The sequence below is a fragment of the Chionomys nivalis genome, chromosome 24 (assembly GCF_950005125.1).
Source record: "Chionomys nivalis chromosome 24, mChiNiv1.1, whole genome shotgun sequence".
NCBI classification, from domain to species: Eukaryota; Metazoa; Chordata; class Mammalia; order Rodentia; family Cricetidae; genus Chionomys; species Chionomys nivalis.
Genome location: NC_080109.1, coordinates 8,549,764 through 8,575,399, shown reverse-complemented (window position 1 = coordinate 8,575,399; position 25,636 = coordinate 8,549,764). Strand labels below are relative to the sequence as shown.

General features: G+C 36.7%; 1 protein-coding gene across 1 annotated transcript in view; it reads right to left on the bottom strand.

Moving 5' to 3' along the window:
• The window catches only part of Wdr49 (WD repeat domain 49), a 103,082-nt gene that overhangs the window by 17,714 nt on the left and 59,732 nt on the right, over window positions 1-25,636 (bottom strand). Inside the window, exons 10-16 of the mRNA XM_057756720.1 lie at window positions 16,896-17,026; window positions 15,237-15,335; window positions 13,120-13,281; window positions 10,520-10,707; window positions 9,311-9,508; window positions 6,233-6,414; window positions 673-678 (exon numbers count right to left, since the gene is read on the bottom strand). Of these exons, the coding sequence (XP_057612703.1) occupies window positions 673-678; window positions 6,233-6,414; window positions 9,311-9,508; window positions 10,520-10,707; window positions 13,120-13,281; window positions 15,237-15,335; window positions 16,896-17,026 (966 nt within the window). The remainder of the gene's footprint in view (window positions 1-672; window positions 679-6,232; window positions 6,415-9,310; window positions 9,509-10,519; window positions 10,708-13,119; window positions 13,282-15,236; window positions 15,336-16,895; window positions 17,027-25,636) is intronic.

The following is a 25,636-nucleotide window of genomic DNA, read 5'->3' as shown; positions in this document are numbered from 1 at the left end:
ACTGTGGGAAGACCAACTCTTTTAAAGAAAATCCATAAATTTTAAAGTCTATCAGCACTATTTTTTATAAAACAAGGTGTCTAGAAGTAATAAAACATAGAACAAAATGAGAAAAAAGTTCACAACATTGATTATATATATGTATATATATGTTGTGAATATATATTTATATATATATATGATTTTCAAGACAGGCTTTCTCTGTGTAGCTTTGGAACTCACTCTGTTGACCAGGATAACCTCAAACTCACAGAGATCCACCTATCTCTGCGCCCTGAGTGCTGGGATTAAACACTGACTTTTTAAAGGTAGTAACATACTTTATCATAAAGAATCGGACCCTACTAAGGGTTGCAAGATGGCTCATCAGCTAAGAGCACTTGCAATCCACGTCTGACAACTTGGGTTTTGTCACTGATGGAGAGAGAAAACTGACTCCTTAAATCTTCCCTTGAGAAATGATCTGCACAAGATCTGTGGTCGACTGTGCTAATTGAACAAATTTAATATACACAAATCTTTTTATTAGCCAACAACCAAGAGCAGACTCATGCCTCAGGGTTTTCTAGTGTTGAAGCTCATAGGTATCGCAATTTTATTTACAAGAATAGAGGTAAGAGCAAGGAAAGAGATATCTCGATTGAGGAAGCCATTATAGGGTTAGCAAGAAACCTGACTCTAGAGAAATTCCCAGGAACTCACAAGGTTGACCCCAGCTAAGACCTTAGGCAATAGAGGAGAGGGAGACCCAAACTTGACTTGCCCTGGAGTCAGACATGACTATCTTAATTAAGATAAATATCTTAAATATCACTGTAGACCCTTCACCTAGCAACTGATGTAAACAGAGGCAGAGACCCACATCGGAGCACTGGACTGAGCTCTCAAAATCCAGTTGAAGAGTGGGAGGAATGAGAATATGAGCAAAGGGGTCAAAACCGTGATGGGTACACCCGCTGAAACAGTCTACCTGAGCTAATGGGAGCTCACAAACTCCAGCCGGACTGGGAAGGAATGATCATAGGACCATACTAGTCCCTCTGAATGTGGGTGACAGTTGCATGGCTGGGACAGACTGAAGGGCCACTGGTAGTGACACATGGATTTAGCCCTACTGCTTGTACTTGGTTTTGGGGAACCTATCCTCTTTGGATGATAACTTGCTCAGCCTATATATAGTAGAAAGGGCCTTGGACCTTCCCCAAAGCAATGTGCCTTACCCTTTCTGAGGATTGGATGGGGGTGGGGTGGGAGGGTATGTAAAGGGAATGGGAGTAGGGGAGGGAGTGGGAACTTGGATTGGTAAGTATAATGAAAAAAAAGATAATTTGCTTTCTTTTAAAATAATAAGTAAATAAATAAATAAATAGCACTGGTCAACATGTCCTGGGGGGAGAAAACATAATTACATCAATATTTGAGGGAATTCAGAGCAACAGATTTTTGGTTGCTGTTGTTAATTTTAGTGGTATTTTCTAGACACTACATGACTTTTTTTTTCTGATTTACGCTTCCACTTAGTTACTTTAGTTTTATATTTTAACATGTAAAAGCATCACTTATTCTAGTTAGTATGTCTGTACCAGGGTCAGGGTTACAGACAGTCCCAAAAGGGTTGTTAATATGGTTGTCGCTATTGGGGTGTAGAAGACTGAGAAGTATTCATGCAGACACAAACAGAGTCATGAAAAGGTTGCTGCCTTTTAGCTGTTTTACTATGAACTCTACTTCATGGCCCTCTCTCAATCTCCCTTGTCTCTCCTTCTGCCTTTCTCTGTATCTTTCTTTCTCTTTTATCTTCATCTCTCTCTCTCTGTCTCATAAATAAAATGAAAATTTATCTTTAAAATGGTAAGCTAGCATGTTGGCTGGAACATATAATATTTACATTGACCCTTATAGGGTTACGGAATAAAGAGAAATCATGATCTTGCTGTGTTGGCCCCAGTTAACTCTCTTGCTTATCTCCAAACTGAGTTGGTGGGAAGCATTGCATCCTTGGTAAAGTCTTTCCATTCTCTGCCTTATATGCTTGTACATATTAGTGATGCTCTGTTTCTAAAGCAAAAATGTCCTTTGCCTGAGAATAAATTGATACTTGACATTTTGGAAAGCTACAATTCAAAGAAATAGAAGAATAAATACCAAAGTTCAATTTAGCATAGCAGGTTGTTAAAAAGAGAACATTTTTCTTTTGTCTCTGTTTCAGCAAAAGTTGAAAGCTTTGAAAAGCAAATTATTAATTAGAAATTTAAAACAAAGGTCTATATCTCCTGCTCCAAAATGATGTGGTACATTCGTTGTACTGACCCACTGTACCAAACAAAGGGATTGCTTCAAAGCAGATCTTGTAATTCCTGTGTCCACTGCCACACTGAAGAAGTGACGGACACAAATTTAATAATTTCAGAGGAGATTCAGTGTGTCCTCTTCCACAAAGTGAAGCACACTTCACATTTCCTTATTTGAGCCTCCTTTTATGCTCAGCAGTGGAAACACTGCAAGTATAAACCCTGAAATGACCTTAGAGGGTACAGTAGGTTGCTATGTCATTAATACATAAACAGGTATGTAGGTAGTGTTGTGGGTAGGAGCTCCACAAGTAAGCGGGAAGGAGAACACAGTAGAACATGTGCCAATGTAAGGTTTTGTATATATGGACAGACTATACCCACACAGAAATTAACTCAAGTAGAGTTGTGCACAGGCTCTAGTCTAAATACATCGTGTGTGTGTGTGTGTGCATGTATGTGTGTGAGTGTGTGTATGTGAGTGTGTGTGTGTGTGTTACCTCAGGAAACAACCAATGGGTGCATCAGTTTGAAACATTCAAAACAAATATCCCTTTGTGGAGGTCACCAAAGAACCCCCAACTGTATGTATTCCTATATGAAAAGTGCAAGGTTTGCCCATGTGCTAAGCCTAGAGAAGTGTGATTCCATCATTTTCCTTCTCTTTTAGCATTTCCACTTCTTATCCTCAGCAACTGGAAAACAAACAGATCAATGAGTAACAGGGAAGAAAGAAAGACAGTATGTGTTGTGAATGGTAATCTATTGGTCAACACAGAAATAAAAGAATACAGTAGCATTCAATTGATACATGCTGGGAGTTTTATAGAGCAGATTTCTTATCATTTTTAAGCATTATTTCTTTTCATATTTGGAATAAATAGTGAATGAATTTCATTCTTTCGTAAGTAAGTTCAAATGACTACCAGATTATGTCTTGTAATTATCTATATATAATGGGAACAGTGCTTTTTATGAGCATGTAATAGTTGCTTCTGAATCAATAATAACATTCTGAAAAGAAGTATCAAATCCAGATAGAGTCACTGGTAAATTCTAGGAAACATATAAGTCACAAAAAACACTAATTTTGTGCCACAAAATAGGAGTAAAGGAACATTTAGTGATTTATTCTAGGAAGCAGCTCACAATTCTTGTAGCAAAACAAAACAAACAAAAAAAATCTACAGATCAATCTCTCTCACGAACATAGTTTCAAAACTTTAAAATATTATTAAGCCAATCCAACTCTACATAAAAATAAGATATATAAAACAGCCAAATAGAATTTATTCAAATGTACATGTGCAAAGTTTCTCCACCATTTAGAAATCAATTTATTCAATCCTCCCTCCATTCAACATCAGATTAGAGGAAATTTTAACTGATACAAAAAGAAAACAAAAAGCAAAGAAGTACGGATTGGAGAAAAGAAATAATAATAGTTTTGTTTGAAAATGATGTTAAATGAGTAATTGGGAGAAAGACTATAACTAAAAAAAATGTAAGAATTAAGTCTGAAAGAAGAAACAAAAAAAATGAGAATTTAGATGATCTCAAATAGATGGAGAAACTTTCTTTAATTACAGAAAGGTGCCATCCCCAAATATGTCTATACTGTGGTCAGGGTACAGGACACAGAAATACAAGAGCCAGAGTTTAGAAGACTATCAATTACCCATAAATTTGGGTATGTTGTGTGGTAACTTTCATTGAATTTTAGGAAACAACCTTCCTCAAGACCCAGTACTATCACTTTTGGGTATATATCCAAAGGATGCTCAATCATGCCACAAGGACATGTGCTCAACTATGTTCATAGAAGCTTTGTTTGTCATAGCCAGAACCTGGAAACAACCTGAATGCCCCTCGACCGAAGAATGGAAAGGAAAGTGTGGTACATTTACACAATGGAGTACTACACAGCAGAAAAAATGATGACATCTTGAATTTTGCAGGCAAATGGATGAAGTCTACTTTAATCCTAAAAGCAACTATTAATCACAAACTATTTTACATTAGCATGGATTTTGGTTTATTGATACAAATTTAAAGTTATACTGTAGGTATGTTTCTATTCTTATTTGGAGTATTGTGTGCATTCTACTCATTTAAAAATTAATGTGTAATAAGAAATGCATGTCAGTAGTTAAGCATCTATACCCATCAAACATATAGTCAAATTTAGTGCTGTACTTAATAACTTAAAACTTTTCATGATGTTAGACACATCTGCTCCTGGTAGCAACAATTTACTTTAAAAAATTATTATGGGTAGCAAAGAACCTTTATATAGAGTTTATTTTATTTGTGGCAAATCTAGCGATTTGGACAGGAAACTGCCTTTGTCTCAACTACTGTCAAAATGTTGTTCAAACTGGACAAGCAGGACACAAAAAAAAGTGACTGCCAAACTTTGTCAAGATGGGATAAAACAGTGTTTCAATATTTCCTGCTTCGCAGAAAAGTCTGTCAGATATTATAGGCCTATATCATACATGGATGCCATAACGTTGAGGAAACTTGCAGATGACTGACCAGGAAGCCAGATGTGTCTGTCATTTTAGAAGGGACTCATACTGCACTTACAGTTTCCTCAGGTAATAGTAAATCCTTCTTGAGTCTCTGATGGAGTTGAAAGCTAGATAGTTATTATTATAGTTTTTCTTAGTTATGATAGAAATTAAATTAGGAACATAACTTTGGACTCAACAAAAAAGGATAAATAATGTAGCATTGTCTCCAAAACTGCAAAATAAAAATGGACTGCACATTGTAAATGTAATTTCTACATGATAATTGTTCTTATTACGTATAGTTTTACTGTGCTAGAGTTGAACCCTTTTCTTTTTATTTAGACAAAAAGGGGGAAATGTCTAATAATCTTTGGAACATTGTGAAGATGTGTCTTTCCCAAAGTGCCTATTGGTTTAGTGAAAAGCTAAATAGCCTTTAGCTAGGCAGGAGGTATGGATAGGAGAACCAAACACAAAGCACACTGGGAAGAAGAAAGGTGAAGTTGCCAGGTGGCAGAGGGACTAAGACATGCTGGAGGACAGATAAAACAACAGGTCACATGGCAATGTATAGAATAATAGAAGTGGGTTAATTATAAGTCATAAGAGCTAGTTAGAAACAAGTCTAAGCTATTAGCCAAGATTCAATAATTAATAAGAGGTCTCTGTGTTGTTATTTAGGAGCTGGCTGGCTGGATAGAAAAAAAAAGGCCTACAGTTTTGTAGCTTGGTCTACTTGTGAGATTCCTAACAGTGGGAGCAGGGACTGTCCCTAATGTTGTGGCTGGATTTGGGAAACCTATTCTTTATACAGGTTGCCTTGCCCATCCTTAACAAAAGTGGGAGTTCCTAGAGCTAGAGCAACTTCATTCGTCATGCTTCGTTAATAGTCATGGGAGGCCTGCCCCTTTCTGAACAGAAACAGAAGAGTAGATGGGGGAGAGAGGAGGGAGGGGAGGGGATAGGAGGAGGGGAAACTGTGCTTGGGAGTGAAATTAATAAACAAATTTAATTAAAAAAAAAGAAAACAATACCTACAGTCCTAGTACTGAGGAGATTGGGGCAGAAGAATGTTCAAGAACAACCTGGGTTATCTGGCAAGACATTGTCAGGGATCCTCTAACCAAGATAAAGAGACAGTGGGTGGAGAGATAGAAAGAGACAGACAGACAAACAAAGAAATACATACAGACACAGAGAAGGAGAATATAAATATAAGAGAGGGTAAGAAATAAATGGAGGCAAGAAATAAAATACATAAGAAGCCCTAAGAGCATATTCCAGCATGCACACTCAATAATCTCCAAACCTTAAGAAAGTTTGAGGTTGCCACTGGATAGATTCAGAGCCCCACGAGAAATTAGGCCCAACTGTACCCATTTCACATCTAAACTTCACATCTTGACAAGGATTCAAAGTACTTACAGGTGCTTTAAATTGTCTTTGCTTTCTTCAGTTAGTAGAAAGTCTTCTGTTGGGGCTAAGCATGACTCCTCTTTAGAAAAGGTAGGAATTATTTTCACGCTTTCCTCTTGACTTCCACTTTCTATGAAACTAGTACCTCTTTTAGGAAGAGAAAAATAGTTTTCAATATCCCAACGGCTTGCCTAAAAATAAAAATATATTTTATTTTCATAAAATTTATTTTCACCTAACATTTATGTGCCTTCGCCCTGTACAAGATTAATAAACAAACTGTCATTGATGTTCATAAACACAAATGACCAAGACCAGCTATGATCTTAGTCTTGTAACAGAGATGAAATATTTATAACTTTTGTAAGGTTGAACATGAGCTACAAGATAAGAAAGAAACAAACTTATCAAATGAAACTAGAGTGAACCAAAAAAGTGATTTGGGCAAGAAACTGCTCTTGCCTGAGCTGCTTGATGTTATGCTGTACAGACTGGATATTCAGGACACACAGAAAAATGACTGCTGGAAGTTGCCTAAAGAAGGTAAAGACAGTCTTCAGGGTTCCTGCTTCATGAAATAGTCTGCCAGACATTCTGCATGATATGGAAGAAAGTTACTGACCAACTGCCAATATAGGCAAAACTATCTTTGAAACTTCCTGCTTCATGGAAATGTCTGCTGGATACTGTGGGCCTGCAGCCTGAAAATGAATGCTCCAATGATAGAGAACTTTGGGTGACTATCCAGATAGGGAGACGTGTCTGTCAATTCTAGAGTTTTAGCAGTTGCTTACAATGTACTTTTTGTTTACTTAGGTAATATTGTATCCTTCTGGAGTCTTTGGTGGAGTTGAAGAATAGATAATTATAGTTTTCCTTAGTTATGATAAAAGATAAAGTAGATATAAATATTGTAACTGTAATTCTTCCTTGATACCTGTTTTGTTGTCTGTAATCTTGCTATGTTAAGGTTAAAAGCTTTCTTTTTATTTAGATAGAAAAGGGTGATGTGGGATTCCCCTCTGTATACTGTGAATACCATTGCTTAATAAAGAAACTGTCTTGAGCCTGTGCAGAGCAGAATAGAGGTAGGGAGGGAAAACTAAACTGAGTGTTGGGAGAAAGAAGGTAGAGTCGGGAGATGCCATGAAGCCCTGCCAGAAACAAATGCTGGATGGAACTTTGCTGGTAAGCCACAGCCACACCCATGTGGCGATACACAGATTAATTGAAATGTGCTAAATTAATATGTAATAGCTAGCCAATAAGAAGCTATAGCTAATAGGTCAAACAGTGATTTAATTAACATAATTTCTTTTTTTTGCCATAAAAGCATTTATTAAAAGGGGAGAAAGGGGGGAGGGAGGGAGAGAGAGAGAGGAGAGAGAGAGAGAGAGAGAGAGAGAGAGAGAGAGAGAGAGAGAGAGAGAGAGAGAGAGAGAGGGAAAGAGAGAGAGAGAGAGAAAGAGAACCAGAGAGAGCGCGGCCACGCTGAAGAAAACAGAAGAAGGAGACAATTAACATAATTTCTGTGTGATTATTTCGGAAGTCTGGGAGGCCAAGTAATGAACAAGTAGCCTCTTACTACAGGACAAACTCCAAACCCTGCATCTCCAACTCTGATGTCACATTCTAGCCATATCTCCCACTCCATACAGTGTTTCTGATTTCAATAAGCCTATTCCTCTTGGGTTTGTTCCACTCTCTGTTAGCAGCTTTTATTATCAGGTATCCCATGACTTTATCATCTCCAACATCTAGGGGTCCCCAAGGTAATCCAGGCTTCACCTTCACAGCTTCACACAATGGCTTCTCTGAGTCTCTATGAAGGGGCACTCCTGACATAAGCCTGGCCTCAACATCTTTCATTAGTTACAGAGGGAGATTTCATAATGCCTTCCTCATATCATTAGCTTGAAATCCTTAACCATGAGGTTGAAGGCGAGGAGGGGATGGACGGTCTATGGGATTATGGACAGAGAGGGAAGAGAAGCTGCATCTTGTGATCTGTTGCAATGCTAGGGACAACCCTAAGTTATGGAGACTAAGGGTACACAGACAGAAATGGAAAGGACTGTGAGCAACCTACCTAGTTTTCTGACTGGGGTTGAGCAGGAGGTGACTGCTGAAGTTCAGGTCTAAAAGACAGAGACTAGTGGGGATGTGGGTAAAAAAAGGGACAGTCTGTGGAATCCACAAGAGATGTGAACAGAGGGCAAGGAAGGTTTCAGCTGGTGATCTGTTGGAGCACTAGGAACAAAACTCAGGATTTTTCTGAGATAAATCCTACAATAACTATGTGGAGCCATTAAGAGCTCCCATCTTTCCATGTCATATTGAAGGAAGAAGCAGGCAAAAGCACCGTGGTCTACTGCCACTTTGACTTCATCTTCAGGATAAAATAAACTTCACGTTCCCAAGACCTAGGGGAGCTTAGAACTTTCCAATGATTGAGCAACCTCATTCCTAAATCATAGAAACAGTCATTATTCATCTTTCGTTCTTTAGAAACATTATGGTTGTTCCTTGCAGTATAAAGAACAAATGAATCTGATTGGCTGGACTGTAAGGCTTGCACTGTATGTCAGTTGACAACGATAGAAAACACAAGAAAAAAATCACTAATCTCGACTTCTGATTATCTGATTGGTGAAATTTGTAACTGTAACTTGGCAACAAATGTTTGTAATTTTTATTCTTATAAACCCCACTTTTGCTCCTGCCTGGGACGGTCAGAAAAAAAAAAAGCAAGACTCCTGGGTCCTTGTCCTGCAGCCCTGATTCATCAGGGACCCTGTTATGTGGTGAATTATTAAAATCTTTGGAATTCATAAGTGTTTTCTCTCTCCTTCCTCATGGCATGTAACAGAACAGATTAGGTATAAAAGCATGTGCCCTCCCCTTCATGGAGCTGGTTGCAGTTGGTAATCGGGGAACTTGATTATAGAGTAACATCTGCAGCATTGCACATCAGTCCATCCATAACCAGTAAACTATAGACAGTAGAGGGGACTCCCATGGAAATAAGCATAGATTCACACTAACTGCCACATAAATTCTAGAATAACAGAGAAGGAATGTGCATACCTGACCAAAGACCAAGGCAGGAGCATCGCAAAGCCCAGTCACACAGACACTGCGGTCCACAGAGGAGGAAATGATAACCAAGTGACCACGTGACTCACACATCTGCAAAGAACTTATCCGGTCCTCATGGGGTTGAAATGATTTGATCAAGGTTGGAGGCTGGATGATTTTGTTCCCAGTGGAACTGGTACAATAGTCCTGAATGGAAGAAATACTCCAAATTTTAAAAATCCAAATAATTAAATAATAAATAAATAGATGATTTGTAAATTAATATCAATCTTTAAGAAGCCTGATATGAAAATGGGAGGGTGCATTTAGAAATAATAACTTATGATCTTCCTTCAAGAGAAAGCTCATGATAATAAAGATTAGAAACAGCTATATTAATGTTGACAAAAGTCTGGCCACTGAAATGACCAACTTGGGAAAAGAAAGGAGTAAAAGGGGGTAATTAGTATCTGATAGAAGAGAGCTTGTCCACATGGAGACACCAAATAGTACATCATCTAATGATTTTTAATTGATTATATTAATCTATACATTTTTCTCTGCTCCCTCCCTCCCTTAGGAGCAGGTAAACAGTTGCTATATCAACTAACACAGGATGTTGATAACAGTAGATGAAGGACCAGCACACTAGATGGAATTTAGAATTTTTTTTCACCTATGATGTATCCTACTGTTTATGTCCAATCCGTGCTACAGTGAAGTACTGACAAGACCACACTCCTACGATGGACAACTGACATGGCTGGATATTAATAAGCTTCAGCACTGATAAAAAATGTTTTTGCTTGTGTGTGTGTGTGTGTGTGTGTGTGTGTGTGTGTGTGTGTGTGAGAGAGAGAGAGAGAGAGAGAGAGAGAGAGAGAGAGAGAATTGCTTGAAAACAAATCTATGCTAAAAATTTTTGTATGTTTTTTGAGACAGGGCTTTTCCATGTAGTCCTGGCTATCCTGGAACTCACTCTGTAAACTGGGCTGGCCTCGATCTCACAGAGATCTGCCTATCTCTGTCTTCCAAGTTCTGAGATTAAAGACATGTGCCACCACTGCCAGGCAAATGGGTTCTTTAAAATACTTTTGATAGAACATTTCTCCCTTTATCTAGGAAATAGAAAAGCTATCACTCAGCCAAATACTTATTTTTTTTTATCAAATATTGTGCTTAAATAATAATGGTTCTGTGAGAACATTTTCCGTTTACCTCTATGTTCCAGATTTTCAGCCATCCATCGGGATCTCCAGTGGCAAGGTATTGATTGTGTTTATCAGTAGACATAATAATGGATCCAACTCCAGCATGAGCCAAAAATTCAGCCAAGAGTTCTTTCTTAAATATATCCCAGAACCTGACGTAACCAGCTGCTCCACATGACACCAGGTTAGCACCTCCTGTTGCACGGGGGAAACAAATTAGAAAAATAAACCCAGAAATCCCAAAGTGGAATCTCCTATTGGCTCCTCCTATTGGAAGCATATGAGAGTGGAGAGGTCAGTAGCACTGCAAACTAGATTGAGCACCATTCCTGATTCTCTACATTATATGATGGCAATTATTCTATGTTACCCTTGCTGTAACATTAAGAAGAATTTGTGTGGAGCATTAATGACACAGGTTTGGTTTTCTTTTACTCATTTTATTTTACATTAATATTATTTGCATTAAACTCAGATAAAAATATTTTACTTCTTTGATGAATTTATAAAATATTAATTTAAGCATCATAGTACTATCCTGAAAATATAAAAATATAAAATAGATATAAATATGTATTTTTGTATATAGATATATGAAAATATAAAACTTTTTATCCCTGGTAAGCCCCTGGACATGTGCACAGAGGCAACAACCCTCATATGACGCACGTCTAGATGCACGTATGCACTCATGTCAGCACAGATACTGATTCTCTACTGAGCAGCAAATCATGGATTCTTTTTATGAGGTCATTTTTAAATTTTTCACCAGGAATTTTATTATGAGCCCTTGTGGAACCCGTTTGTTGCTGTTAATAGATCTGGAATTAACCTTTTATACTTTCCATTTACATAAAAATGTTTTCTGAAAGTATTCCTCTGTGGCAAATTTATTATTAGATAAATCTGTAGATCATTTTCCATTTGTTACATAATTGTTCTGGCAATTAACTGCAGAGTTGGGGTGAAAGTGATGGCTTGTCTTTTTCAGGAGAAACACCAGAAACCTAATATTAAGAAGAAAGAGCTATGAGAATTGAAAGCAATTTTAGGGTAATGTTTCATAATGTGAGGACAAGTATGTTTTAAAAAAATAGTTTTGTAATAAATTTCAAATTCATCTTAAATATCCCATAAGGTTTTTGAAACAAGAGGTTATTGATGATGATTTTTATATAGATACCATGTAGGTTTTTAATTAGTAAATTCAATGTAGAAAAGTGACTATACAAAATACGGCTCAGATATGTTCATTTCTTTATCTAAATATGTAATGCTCGTGTCCAGATCCCAAAAGTTTCATACACACATGAAAATATTTCTCAAACCGTGAGGGCCCACAGATGTGACTGGAGGTCAGTAGGTTCAGGTTTATTTTTGCTCTTTCAAAGTTATTGACAACAGATGTGGCTACAAACAAGGGATTCTGACAGAGGGTTTGGTTAATTAGTATTTTGGGTATAGAGGGTGATCTGCTTCACCTGGACCAAAGGTCAGAGAGTTAAAGTCTATTCTGTATATCAAGTTAATGAAGTCTGTTGCCTCTCCCCTCCCCTTTTAGAGTGAAGTATATAACCAGGTAGAAGTTACATTAAACACGTGTGAATTCAGTATTCACTGAATTTCCCTTCAGACTCTGTTCTGTATTTCTGTCTCTTATTTCTCTCATATCTCTCTTCTTTTTGGTTAATAGTTCTAATCCTCATGCTCCTACTCTGGAATGTGTGACTTTAGTCGAGGATGGTTTTCAACATCAAAATATAATTTAGTTGAACGTTCAATGGATCTTCTCTACATTAGATTTCGTGGAGCAAGACGTAAGCTGTATCCGAATCATGATACAAAAGTAGGCATATTGCCGGGCGATGGTGGCACACGCCTTTAATCCCAGCACTCGGGAGGCAGAGGCAAGTGGATCTCTGTGAGTTCGAGACCAGCCTGGTCTACAAGGGCTAGTTCCAGGACAGGCTCCAAAACCACAGAGAAACCCTGTCTCGAAAAACCAAAAAAAAAAAAAAAAAAAAAAAAAAGGCATATTGTTATTGTCTATAAACTAGTAGCTCACCACAAAAAGTCACAGGGCAGCACCAATGCTGGTATCTCTCGTCACACAAAAAAATTCAAATGAGACTCTGATCTATTGTAGGAAGTAAAATTCAAATAGCAAAGACACTCAATGTTCAATATGTAAACCAGGCAGTACTTAAAGTAGGGTATGCAGTCAATTCAAACCTCCCCATTGAGTCCAATCCCAAACCTTGTCAGTGCAGTAACAGATACTATTCCTTTGATATGTGTCGACCCACACATTGACTCATGCGTTCTATCTATGCCCTCTGCCCTTCTAAAACACCTGCGTTAATTGTCGGCAGTATGAAAGAATTGCTGGAATTTTTTTTTTTTTTATCTCATCTCAAAACGGGTAAATTACTAGGCAGATCTATTCACCACCCTCCCCAGAATAAGCTTCCTGTCCAGATGTTCCCGTCCTTTCATGAACCAGGGCAGGCTACATGGCTACACAAATTTTATAAGACCTAGATAATAAAACCCTCTATTGCTCCCTTTCTCAAATATCAAAAGGCAGATATAAACATATGTTTTTACCTGACGCCGCATTGTTTCTTCTTCCTTCAAGGAAGCAAAGCTTCGTAACAGCATTGTTACCTTCTGTGTCAGTCTCAACTTTTCGGGCAGCCTGAGTGGCCTGCTCTGCCAAACAGTGTGCTGAGAAACTTCTCTTGGCATTAACGTTTTGGGCTTCTGGGTCTGTAATGAAGGAAAGGACAGTGCTATCGGTGAAGAGAACTGTCTTCTCATCAAATCAGAAAGCTTAAACAACAGAGTCTCTCCCATCCAGGCCTTGGGTGAGATGAGGCCACCAAGTCTCACAACGTATATTGAGTCAGTTCCCATCAAGGCTCTTACTATTCTCTCCTACAACCTCAACAGAAAAGTTTTTGGATTTCATTTTTGCTTTGTATATGACAGGCACACTTCCTGTGTTCCCTTGTAATGAATTAATTAGAACTTTACATCTTAGTCATTGTTAACTTTGTAGAAATCTTAATATGTTTACTATAAATATGTCTCTAATGGCATGAAATTCTAGTTAATGCTAATCTTGCAAGTATTTAATGAACGTGAAATTAAATGAACAAATATATGCGTACTTAAATATCTTCTTTAACGGTTTTATTTGTTAGTGGGTTACTCTGGAAAGGGCATTCCTAACGGTAGTTTAATTGTATAATTATATCATTTTCAGGTCACGTTATAAAAACTGAAAATGATTATGTCAGAATCTTGTTAACTTGCAGTTTTGTAAAATCTCTATGCATATACCTTCAAATATCCAAAGTAAAAAATATGGTAATACTTGGGGCACATTGATAAGTCAGTAGATAAAGTGCTTACCACACAGGTAGGAACACCTGAGTTCCATCGGCAAAACCCACTTAAAGACAAAGGGCAAAGTAGTACACACTTGTGTTGCAATGCTGGTGGGGAGATGAAGACAGGTGGACTCCTGGGGTTCACTAGCCACAGTAGCTTTGTCTACTCATCTCCAGTTCACGTTCTCTTTCATGTGTGTAGTTTAAGAGGTTCCTGTTTCCATCAGCATGTCTCCACTTTGCTATTATCGCTTTACTCCTCTAGAACTAGAAATGTAAATAATCTGTTTCTTCTACAAATTGTCTTTGACCTGGTACTTTATTGCAGAAATAGGAAAATGACCAGTACAAGTATTGTAACTTTTTCTGTCTTACTTCTTTATGTGTTTAATAATAGCCACAGTTAGGATGGTTTAAATATAGATGGTATCCTCTAGAAGGCAAAAGGAGAGACAGAGGCAGAATTATACCATCCCCTTGGAATTTTGAGGTTAATCTTTATAGTTGGTTTTTTGTACATGAAGCAAGTCAAAGCTTTGTGTCTGCAGCCAAATAATCCCTCAAAATCTTAAATTCTTAAATTGGTTATCTTATTCCCAATAATTCACTCTTCAGCTTTACACACACACACTGCCTCTAATGGCCAGTACTTCAAAATTTATTATCTATGAGCTTACCCAAGTGAGACCATAGGAACTGGCTTTATAATAGGAAATGAAATAACCATTATCTAAAGAAATTCATCTAAAGAAAAACCTTTAGTTTCCTCAGAAACTAAAATAAAACATGAAAGACAATCGTGGAGACACTTTACTTAAGCATAAAATATTCATGTGCTCTGCTAACTGCTATAAAATATAATATCCTCCTGTCTAATGCCCCTATCATGTTTCTAAAGTAAGGAATAATTTATGATATCCAGGTGGCATAATATTTATTATAAGCTTCAGACTGAGGCTGAAAAGCCAATCAAGTGAGCATAGTTACCATTTTCCTACCAAGGGATACCCAAAGTCCCTCAAAGGCAATTCTGCAACTTTTATTGGTTAAAACCAAACTAGATAAAAATGAGAGCTCTCCCCCTGCTATCAATAATACAGAAATGCTGACGTAGCATAAAGAGAAAACTGGAATGCTATGCATAATTTGCAAAGTCAAGTTAGTCTCAAGGTTCTTTTTAGTGTGATAAGATTTCACTATCTCTAATGCTTGGAGCTTGCAGTCAGTCACCTAGAAATCAGGTGTACACAGTATCAGACGCATGCAATAACAGACAGGCCTACTGTACCACAACTCAACCTAAGATTTCAGTTTCAAGTTTGCACTCACCTAATTTAGATGTTAGCTGTCTCTGGTAATCAGGGTGAAGGACATGGTGAGCATTTTCTGTGCTGCTATTCCACAGAACAATTTCTCCATCATAGCTCCCTGTAGGAGCCAGGGCAAAGAGCATAAAGTACCAGATGATTTTACAGAAACATGCAAACAGAAATAAAAGGAATCCATAATCAATGTGTATTATTGTAAATAATAGGTATTCTAAATTTTTGCAGATATGAATAATAATGATACCTAATACTTTATTAACTGTGGAATTTCGGCACTTATAAAGTAACCCATTCAGGTGGTGGATATGAGCCATCTAGCTATCTTATTTTATTTTAATAAATCATTCTGAATAAAGGCTCTGAGGTTAAAGTGCTTGAGTCTGAGACCAGGTCCTGCCAATAATAATACACATGATATTGACTCATCCTGATTCCAAAATATCCTCACCTATAAAAATGGATAAATAATTGTACTTATAGCTATGGGCTTATTTTAAGAATGAAAAGTATTTAGAGTGGTGTTAAACAACTAGGCAGGTATTGAGAAAGTGTGAATCACTCTTACAGTTCTGTTCCTACTCTATTTGTGTGTGCACAAAGAGAGTTCTTTGCTGTTCTTTCAGCTAAGTTCTTTGTGAAATGCTTTCTCTCATTCTAAAATTCTCTCTGCAGAAAGTCATCTGTTCCTCTTTTGTTTTGTTTTTAAAAGAATGAGAGAAAAGCTCAAACAGAAAAAATTATGACCAAGCCTGTGCTATGGAAAAGTCACATAGCAGTTAGTGTTCAGATGGCGCACTCACTGGTCAGTGAGGACAGTCCACTACCGAGCAGAGGCACAATGTCAAGTAAGAAGCACAAAGGACAGCTGAGTTTTGGTGATACATATATATATATATATATACTTAAGATATGAGGAGAAGAAAAAAATAATATTATACTGTTCTGGATGGAACAATCTACTTAGTTCAGAAACTATTAGGTAAGGGGATGAATTTCAGCTCCCCATGGCAGATCTACTATTATTCACTGTGACTCAAAATTCATTATGAACAAAGTGCTTGGAAGAACATTTTCCCTGTAGAACTGAGGGTATTAGAATAAATTAAGAGCTAGATTATGCCAAAGAGTTAATTTTGCCATGAGATACATATAAAGAAAAGATACCATGTCATCTATACAGATAATGAAGAAAGTCAAGATATTCTAATTTAGAATAATTGAGTGCTACCAAAGTATGATTCTTACACAAAAACTCTATTGCTGCTCTTGAAAAGTGAACAGTACAATCAAAGTTAGTGTTCACTAATAAACTTGTTCTATGTCAAGCACTATGTTAAAATATTATACTGGTTCTCTGTACTTTAACATAAGAATGCACACAAAACTATTCTTAGCCAAGAGAACTATGAATTGACGTACAAATAAGTCACAATATCATCCAGTAGCTAAGAAGCAGAACCAGTGTGTGAAACCATAGACACAGCCATGGAAGCCGGTGGTCCTCACTACCATAAAAATAAGGACTTAAGGGAATTGTATGACTGCTTCATTGGGAAATGGAATCCCTTTTCAGTTGAGAAAAGTCTTTCTTTCTTTTTTTTAATTTACTCAAAGCCATCAAACTCTCTCTAGTCCATTGTCCAGTGAAGGCTCAATTTACCTGTAGCAAGAGTTTGTGGGGGTAAAAAGGCAGCACACAAGATGTCATCTTGGTGATGGATTCCTCCTCTCCATTCTTCAGACTGGATGGAAAACTGATTGAAGTTCTGGGGTCGAAACACAGTAACTGCTCTGTAAAATGATATAGAATTTAGTGGCGAATCTAAAATTGGCACTGATATTGAGTAGCCATTATCCACTTGAATGGTGCGATTTGAAGAGTCTGAAAGACTCTACCACCCAAAATTTTATCACTACGTGCTATCTGCAGTAAAGTCAGCTTCCCACTGAAGTTTCTTTAGAATTCTTACATTAAATCTCTAGGTAAATGCTTAATGTGGAAAATAAAGGTTAATTGTGCTTCCATGACTATTAAAACTAATGATACATCCATTTATCAGATTAATTATCTGCTTCCAAAACCTGAAAAAAATTCCTCACATGAAACTATTAAGAGTTTTATGACAATAATAATAATAATAATAAAAACTAGAGTGGGTCTATGAACAAATATTGTCATGTAGTTTAAGTTACATCAATGTGATTTCTTTCATCAAAGCTGCTTCTTAGGATATTTACATGTATTCATTCCCTATGATATTTTCCAAAATTAACGTAGCCATAGAGTCTTGGAAATCACTGTATCTTTAAAAGCTGCCATTTGTGGAAAGTGTTTGAAAAGCGCCATCCCCAAGAACTATGAGATCTGGGAAATAGGGACATAACAGTTTTAGAGAAGTCGATCTTGAGGCACTGCCGACAAATTGGAGTGTAGACCATGGAGAAGATGAGTGGACAGTCGGGTACCTGGGAGGAAATGAGGCAGTGTAGACAACAGTTTATGGGAGAATCAGCGATGCCAAATTCCCACTCAGGGTCTTGAGCTCTGGCTGACAACCAATATTTACCCTCTCCTTCTTTACATGGCTACTATCTGAAGTGATATTTCATTTGTATTTTAATAAATGAAGCTTGCCAAAAGATCGGAGAGTAAAACAACCCCCCTGGTCAGCCTTACAGATCAGGCAGTGGTGGCACACACATTTAACCCCAGTAGTCACACTAGTTTTCTATAGAAACGAGGCAGTAGTGGTGCATGTCTTTAATTCCAACACTACATAGGCATATAAGACAGGAAGAAACAGCTCTCAGACAGTCTCATTCTAGGTATTTCTAGAGGCAGGATCACCATTTCGAACTGAGACAGAGATAAGAGCCAGTGGCTGACTGTTTTGCTTTTCTGACCTTCATGTTGAACCCCAAATTCTGTCTCTGGGTTTTTATAAATAGTGCTATAACCCTCCCTTCAAATGACCATTTGTTACCAAAGCTTGAGTCTTCACTATCATTCTTCCCTGCTCCCTGACATCATGCATCTTCACCCCCTTAATTGTCAAACCAATGTTGGTCTACACTCATGAACAAGAACCTACTTTTCCTCCTTCAAATTCTTGCTTTCAATTTGCATAGGACATTATATTGATAATACGTATTGTTTGCATTTACTGTGAAACTGGCGCTGGAGGCAGGATCCAACCTCTCCATTTCCAGAGCCAATTATGAGTGTCTCAAAGTGTCCTCCCAGGGCCACTGTCTCCTATGGACTGCACACCCACCAACTCTGTGACATGGAGAAGTGGGGGACAGAAAGTTAGCCCAAGAGCAAAAGCCGGTAGACAATAAATCATTTCATCAAAGGTTCTTTCTTTTGGCTCCATGATATAAAAATTCCTTGGAAAAAGAAACTGGAAGCTCAGCCAAAGAGAAAATGTTCAATTAGTAGCTTCAGCTGATTACCTCAAACTCCCCCATCCATTTCTCCTGGATGTTTCAAGCATGAAATTTGACAGTATTGTGCAAACTACCTGTCTATCAACCATTTATACATTACCTGTTATTTGTTCAAAACAAAATGAATGACTATCATGGCTTACTCTCCAAATAGTATAGAATACATTCTTGCTTTTCTGCCTACCCTCTTTATTATTCATTCCTGAATCTCCATTTTCTTGACCCTTCTTTCTCTCACCCTTTTGATCTAAATGTTCTTTATCATCGTTGTTCCCCTTCTCTCTGTTCATTCAGAGATTCTATATTCACTGTGGATTCTAATATCAGTTTCATACAAATGGCTTTCTACTGATCTTCATTCACAATCTTTTACCAGGATTGGATGGTTTCAGTTTGACAGTTGTTGTCCTTCCATTGATAAAATATCTTAACACATGAAAAATCAAAATTTGCCAGCTTCTATCCATTCTCTATCCTGAATTCTAGAATTTGGTTTACAGGCCATCATTACAGTCCCCCTTGTGTCATATTATTCAAGTGTGACATCTTCATTGTTTTCGCTTCCCCTTTAAATGGCCACTTGAAGTTTTCTAGAACAGAGCTCTTTGCTCCACCCCACTGGTTAACAATTGTAAGAGGCTCCTAACTAATCTCACTGTTGCTAAGTCTCCTCTCCCTACTACTTTTTCTTTGCATTCTAGAGCTTTTAATGTTCCCTCATTCTTCAAGCAAATATTATTTTCCCACAGAATGTCTTAAACATTTAGAACCAGGAGCCCAAAGTTAAATAAAACATTAAGTGAAATGTGGTAAGTGCTAAAGCAACCAAGGAATCCAGAGCACAGATCACAGTGGTAGAGTCGAGGGCTGATATTTCCTATACAGACAATAAAATAATGTATAGGACATGGGAGAGAGGAGACGAGACAATGAAAGACAAGGATGAAGCCTCACTTAGAAACACTTCCTGGGTTTCCATTTCCCACATTACAAAAGTCAAATGTGAAAGTCCATTTTTCCAGACCCAATAGTATATAGACTTAATCTCTTTCTTAAGATTTATCTCTCACTGTACTTCTGCATTACCCCTTAGTAATGTGTGTGTTCATGTGTGTGTGTGAGAGAGAGAGAGAGTTTTCAATGAACTTTGGAGCAAGGCCATAGAAAACCATAAAGTAATATCCCTTGTGCAACATTGATGAAATAACATTTTACAAGGTAGAGATTATAATATACAATAAAGTACTGTGTTCGTTTGAATTGCACAGATAGATTACAGGGTCTCAAATCTACTGTCACACATGGAGGTTTAGAAATGTCAGGCATATCCAGGGCTCACTTACTGAAGAAAATCATTTTGCCCAAACCAAATTCTTATTGTTCTCTATTTTCAGATGCTTAGTTTTTGTTTCTTTTCCTTCGTTTCATTTCCATTTGTTTCCTTTACTTTACTTTACTTTCTATCTTTTTAGGGGAGCCTCATGTTTCTGAGTCCTAAGCACCATCTCTTCAGGCCACTTATATTCCATAAAGATTCTGTAAGAACTAGCATATGAAGAAATAATTCCATCCTGACCTCCCAAATGATTCACTTTCACTAATTTGATTAAGATTATATCTCAAAGATCTCCAGTTAGATTAAAAATACTAAGAAAAAGTGGATCTTCATTTCTTGAACTGAATGAGGGAAGCTATCTGCTTAAAGTAAGTTTTCTGTGACCAGTCACCTCAGGATTTCCCTGGATCCACCCATCCCTTCCGTGCTTCATTTTCCTTGGTAACATGCATTACTGTGTTCTATACTTTTTGTCTCTTTTTTTCTGTCTCTTCTGCAGTAAAAAAAAAAAAAAGAATGAAAAACTTATGAAGCAGACAGTCTTCCACCTTCATTATCAATTTTAGAATAATATTTTATCTATAACAAGCAAAGTACAAGCATCTACCAAAGTTTAAGAATCATTCTTCTATTTAAAAAATAATACGTTTAATGTGAATATCACTAATTGAGGCTTAGAAAGATACTATAAGTGAGAAAATTCAAGTTCTGAAATTTAGTTTACTATCACAATATCATGGGTACATATTTCTGAATTTATCTACTACTAGGTGAAGGGGATGGTGAGTATAAGATGGTAGGGAAAACAGATCCATCTTTTGTCTATTTTGTAAGACGAGTTTCAATGTCAAATGTCTTTTTGCCAAGATTCCCATATTAAATGGATATAGATATATTCAGGGCACACCACCTAAGGCATGAAATGCTTTTCATAATATTCTACAAAAAGTACCCATTTTGGCATTCGACCTTCTATGTCAAAACACTCAAAAAATAATTACCTGCCACCTTTTCCTTAAAACCTAACCTGAAACTTGGATTTGAAATGACAGTGATCCTCAAACTACCCCAAGAATCCACACTCCAGTTCTCACCTCCTCTGCTTCAAACACAACTCTTTATTTTTTAAATTTGGATTTTGCCAAGAACGAAATTAAAGTTCAGATGACCCAGTTTTCAGCCACTTTAAAGGTTGGATAGAATTGTTACTTGGCACTGAAGGAGTTTACCAGCTCTGTTCCATTCCTCACAGCTACGATTCTGAGAGAATTGACCTGAGTCATTGTGCCACATTGCATAGAAACTGGTTATGAAAATAACACTCTCAGTGATCTCTTCCTTCAGAGGTTGATTGCGCATGTGCTGTTGGTCCAGCTGCTTTGAATCTCATTAAATTCTCAACAAGATTCATTAATGCTTCTCCTTTGATCCATGGCATTAGAGATTAATAGTGATTATCTCAGAAGCAGAATACCCATTTCTAATCTATTTATTCTTCTCTTTTCTTCTCTAAAATCTGTGAGGTCAAACTTTACACGTTGAAATAATCATGAGTTAAGGTTTAGCAAGCATTAATGACTTTCAAATGTATTTATTCTCTCCTTAGTTTCCAAATGACAATTTGAAAATAAATTACAGCTTTAGACCCTTCCATTTTGATTTTTATTCCAATGGTAGAAATTAATTAAGTCACTTTGGGCTACTTACTTTAAAAAGGCAATTATTAAATCTTAATATTTTTCCTTACATAAGTTTTATTTTATTCTGGAGCAAATTCAAATTCTTAAGGATATTTCATTTAGAAAACACTTTTAAATGCAAATAAAAAACCAATCTGAAGTGACCTAATAACCTGATAGAATTTCTAACATCATATATATAAGGTTCATATGGAATTGGAAGACTGAGATTTGGGAGAAAATGGGGATGATCAAATTATATAAATAACTATTTAGTAAGCACATATTTTTATAGTGGACTATATAAAGTGTGGACTACCAATAATATTTTCAGAATTATTTTAAATAATATGCAAGATTTACTTTTTATATTTGTATAAGTATAAATTTTAAGGTGATAAAATTTTCATAAACAAAAGTTCAGATATGTGAGCAGATATGTATAATTCATAGTTACTATTTCACAGTGTGTACAAATATCGAAGATTTGCCTGTATACTTCAAATATTAGTATTAACTGTTTAGATTTGTTGATTATACCTATGTAAAGCTGACAGAAAGCACACAGATTCTCCTCTACACAAATAGAAGAGAGGAAACTATCTATTTTTAATGCATTTTAAGTACATAAGAACATAGGTTCAGGGCAATTTGAAATCTTAAACCATTGTATTCAGATGATTTGACTCTCTCTGTACAGATCACATTTCTAGACTGAAAAATAAATGCAAACGCAACTAACTAGTCACCCATTCATTGAAGTTTCCCATTTTAATATGACCAATGATCCAATGACTTCTTGTCAGTTCATTTTGTTCCAAGTATATTCTACTTAAAATGTACTTCTATCAATTTTTATTGAGGTTTTTTCATTATGATAGGCAGGTATGAATTATTGGGTTCTTGAAGAACATGACCTCTTTAAGTTTCTTTGTTTGTGACTGTATTTACAATAGTATTTGCCATTCCCAGCCTTGTGTTTCATAAATTTCCTCATCAGATAGGCATTGGTGACAGTAGGGATCATGGTTCTTCACAATTAACATGTTCTATTTCCTAACTTAGTGGCTTCCATCTGGGCATAACTTTTAAGATATTATGGGAAGGAAAAGCAAAAATATATTTGACTAAATTTCAGTGTTGTTAAGTTGATAACAATATTGTGTGTTTCTTCATATGTGTGAAACTGTTGTATTAGCTTTGCTTGAAACAAACAACCTTCTCAGTCATTAGCTATAATGCATATGAATGTATGAGTGCATATGTGGTGCCTTACCATGGTTTTATTGTTCCATTTGCCAATGCATTAAGAGTGAAGTAAAGAATATAGACTATGGGATAGGTTCAGCTACCTACCAATTTTTTTAAAATATTTATTTATTATGTATACAATATTCTGTCTGTGTGTATGTCTGCAGGCCAGAAGAGGGCACCAGACCCTATTACAGATGGTTGTGAGCCACCATGTGGTTGCCAGGAATTGAACTCAGGAACTTTGGAAGAGCAGGGAATGCTCTTAACCACTGAGCCATCTCTCCAGCCCCCTACCTACGAAATTTGTAACCTTGCCTTGTCTGATGACCTCTTCAAGCCTCAAAAGACAGAGTAAATTTTAACATTTATATTTATTGTTGTTTACAAGCAATGATTTGTTTAATTCAGCTCTTTGATGACCATTTTTCTTGTCTACGATTTTCTCATTCAGTAAGTATGTTTGCATATATGTGTGATTAGAATTAGACATACCATTTAAATGTATTCAGAATATTATATATATATTAGACTCATCATTTATATATATTAGAAATATCACATATATACCATAAGAGTATCTCTTTAATTTAGCAGTATATTAGAATATACAGCTAATAGAGTGCATATAATTTTATGAATACTATACACTAAACTTAGTAATAAATATTCCTCAGTTCAACAAAGAACAAAAGAATAATGTGCATAACGACAAGAGGAAAACATATTTCCTCCATTCTAGTTGTGAAAAAGAACGTTCAAGTATTGAAATAGAAACAAATACCAACACCATTTTACAAACAGGACAGGAATTTCTAGATATAGTAGAAAAAATGAAGACCTGAAGGTGTGTAGAGGATCTCATTAAGCTTAGACTGGGAAATGAGCAGAAAGGGACAAATTAAAGTGCCACAGCCTTCATCCACGCAGACATGGCGCTCTGAAGAATGCAGCTATAGGACTCACAGTGCAGGTGTCCAAAACTTAGGATATAAAATGAATAAAACTTAGGACAGCTGGGTTGTGCATTGGAGGAAAAAATCAATAAAAATGATGATGGTCTATGCCTGTGGCCATGAAGCAAAGCTCAAAATCCGATAGGCAAGCGGTGTCACAGAAAGGACTAAACAATGTGTTCAGTTTAGAACATGCTCAATCTTGGGTTTTGGTGAGAGATATCTAGTAAAAAAGTAGATGAGTGAGCTTAGAGGTAACAGCTCAAGGCAGAGATTTGAGGCTTCTAGAAAACACTGCCTGCCTACTAAGGTCAAGGCAAAGATTAAATTAGATAATGTATGTAAAATACCCACTGCTTTACAGCACCATGAACAAAATAAGCCAGCAAGTGTATTTAGGTGCCTTATTCAATCAAAGCAATTTCTACTCAATCCTGAGCGTAATTATCAAACCAATCTCTATATCTAGACAGAGCCTGAAGTTAAAGCTTCAGCTTAACCTGAGAGGCTCTCTCTGGATTTTATAGAAAGCTTGATAAGATGATTGACAATCTCTACTTTTTCTTCTTTAATCACTGAACCACGCTGAGTGGTTTCGAGGCCATATTTTCTCAGCTATAACCAAGCAGTTGTCGTCTGACTTTATGAGTTAAAAGCCTAGTAGTTAGAAAGGACCCTATCTGATTCGTGAAAGCTCTATCCTAATGAAATGCTTCTAAGGAAACAGAATTTTGAAATCCATATCTATAAATATTGGATAATATAACTAATAATTCTTTAATGCATTCTACAGATAAATGACCCAAGTCTGACAATGCTGAGAAAGATGGAAAAAATGGAGACAAAGAATAATCTAATTTTCTTTCATTTTACTCTTCCTAAATCTTCTCTTAGTTATAGTAAGTACCTAACAGCTCACCAACATATACCAAAGCACAAAATGTTTCTTTAGGCCACTTTTCTTTTCTTTTTTTTTTCCTCATTTTTTTATTCTTTTTTAATTAAAATTTCCAACTGCTCCCCGTTTCCCATTTCCCTCCCCCTCCTCCCACATATTGCCCCCTCCCCCCGCTCCCCTCCCCCTATCCCCACTCCACTTCTCCTCCCCCCCAGTCCACTCCCCCTCCCTCTCGATACTGAAGAGCAGTCCAAATTCCCTGTTCTACAGGAAGACCAAGGTCCTCCCACTTCTATCTAGGTCCAGGAAGGTGAGCATCCAAACAGGCTACGCTCCCACAAAGCCAGTTCATGTATTAGGATCGAAACCTAGTGCCATTGTCCTTGGCTTCATTAACTTGACATATTAAACACTTTAAATTTTGTTTTAAAGCAATCAGAAATACTATCTTTGAGGCTAATTTTTAACTATGACTATCTAAAAATGTAAATAAATGCTGTCTGTTAATTTTGTTTTAATTCATTTTCTGTTCAGAATGTAAACTGGATCAACTGGATACCATAACCTCACCCTTCCATGGGATTAGAGACTTCAGTTTAGTCATAACCATGGTCTAGCTGTAGACCTCTGAGCTCCAGCCTGCTGAAGAGTTGTAACTTGGTAATGATTAAGGATTGATACCAGGCCTGTGAAAAAGCCTTGTCCTTCCAGCTAAGGATGACTGAGTTGGTCTTTAATATCAAGTGGAATGATCTGAACTATGTTTCCTTTCTCATCAAACTCCTTTTGAAAACAGTCCACATATAATCATTTTAGAATTGAAAAAAATGT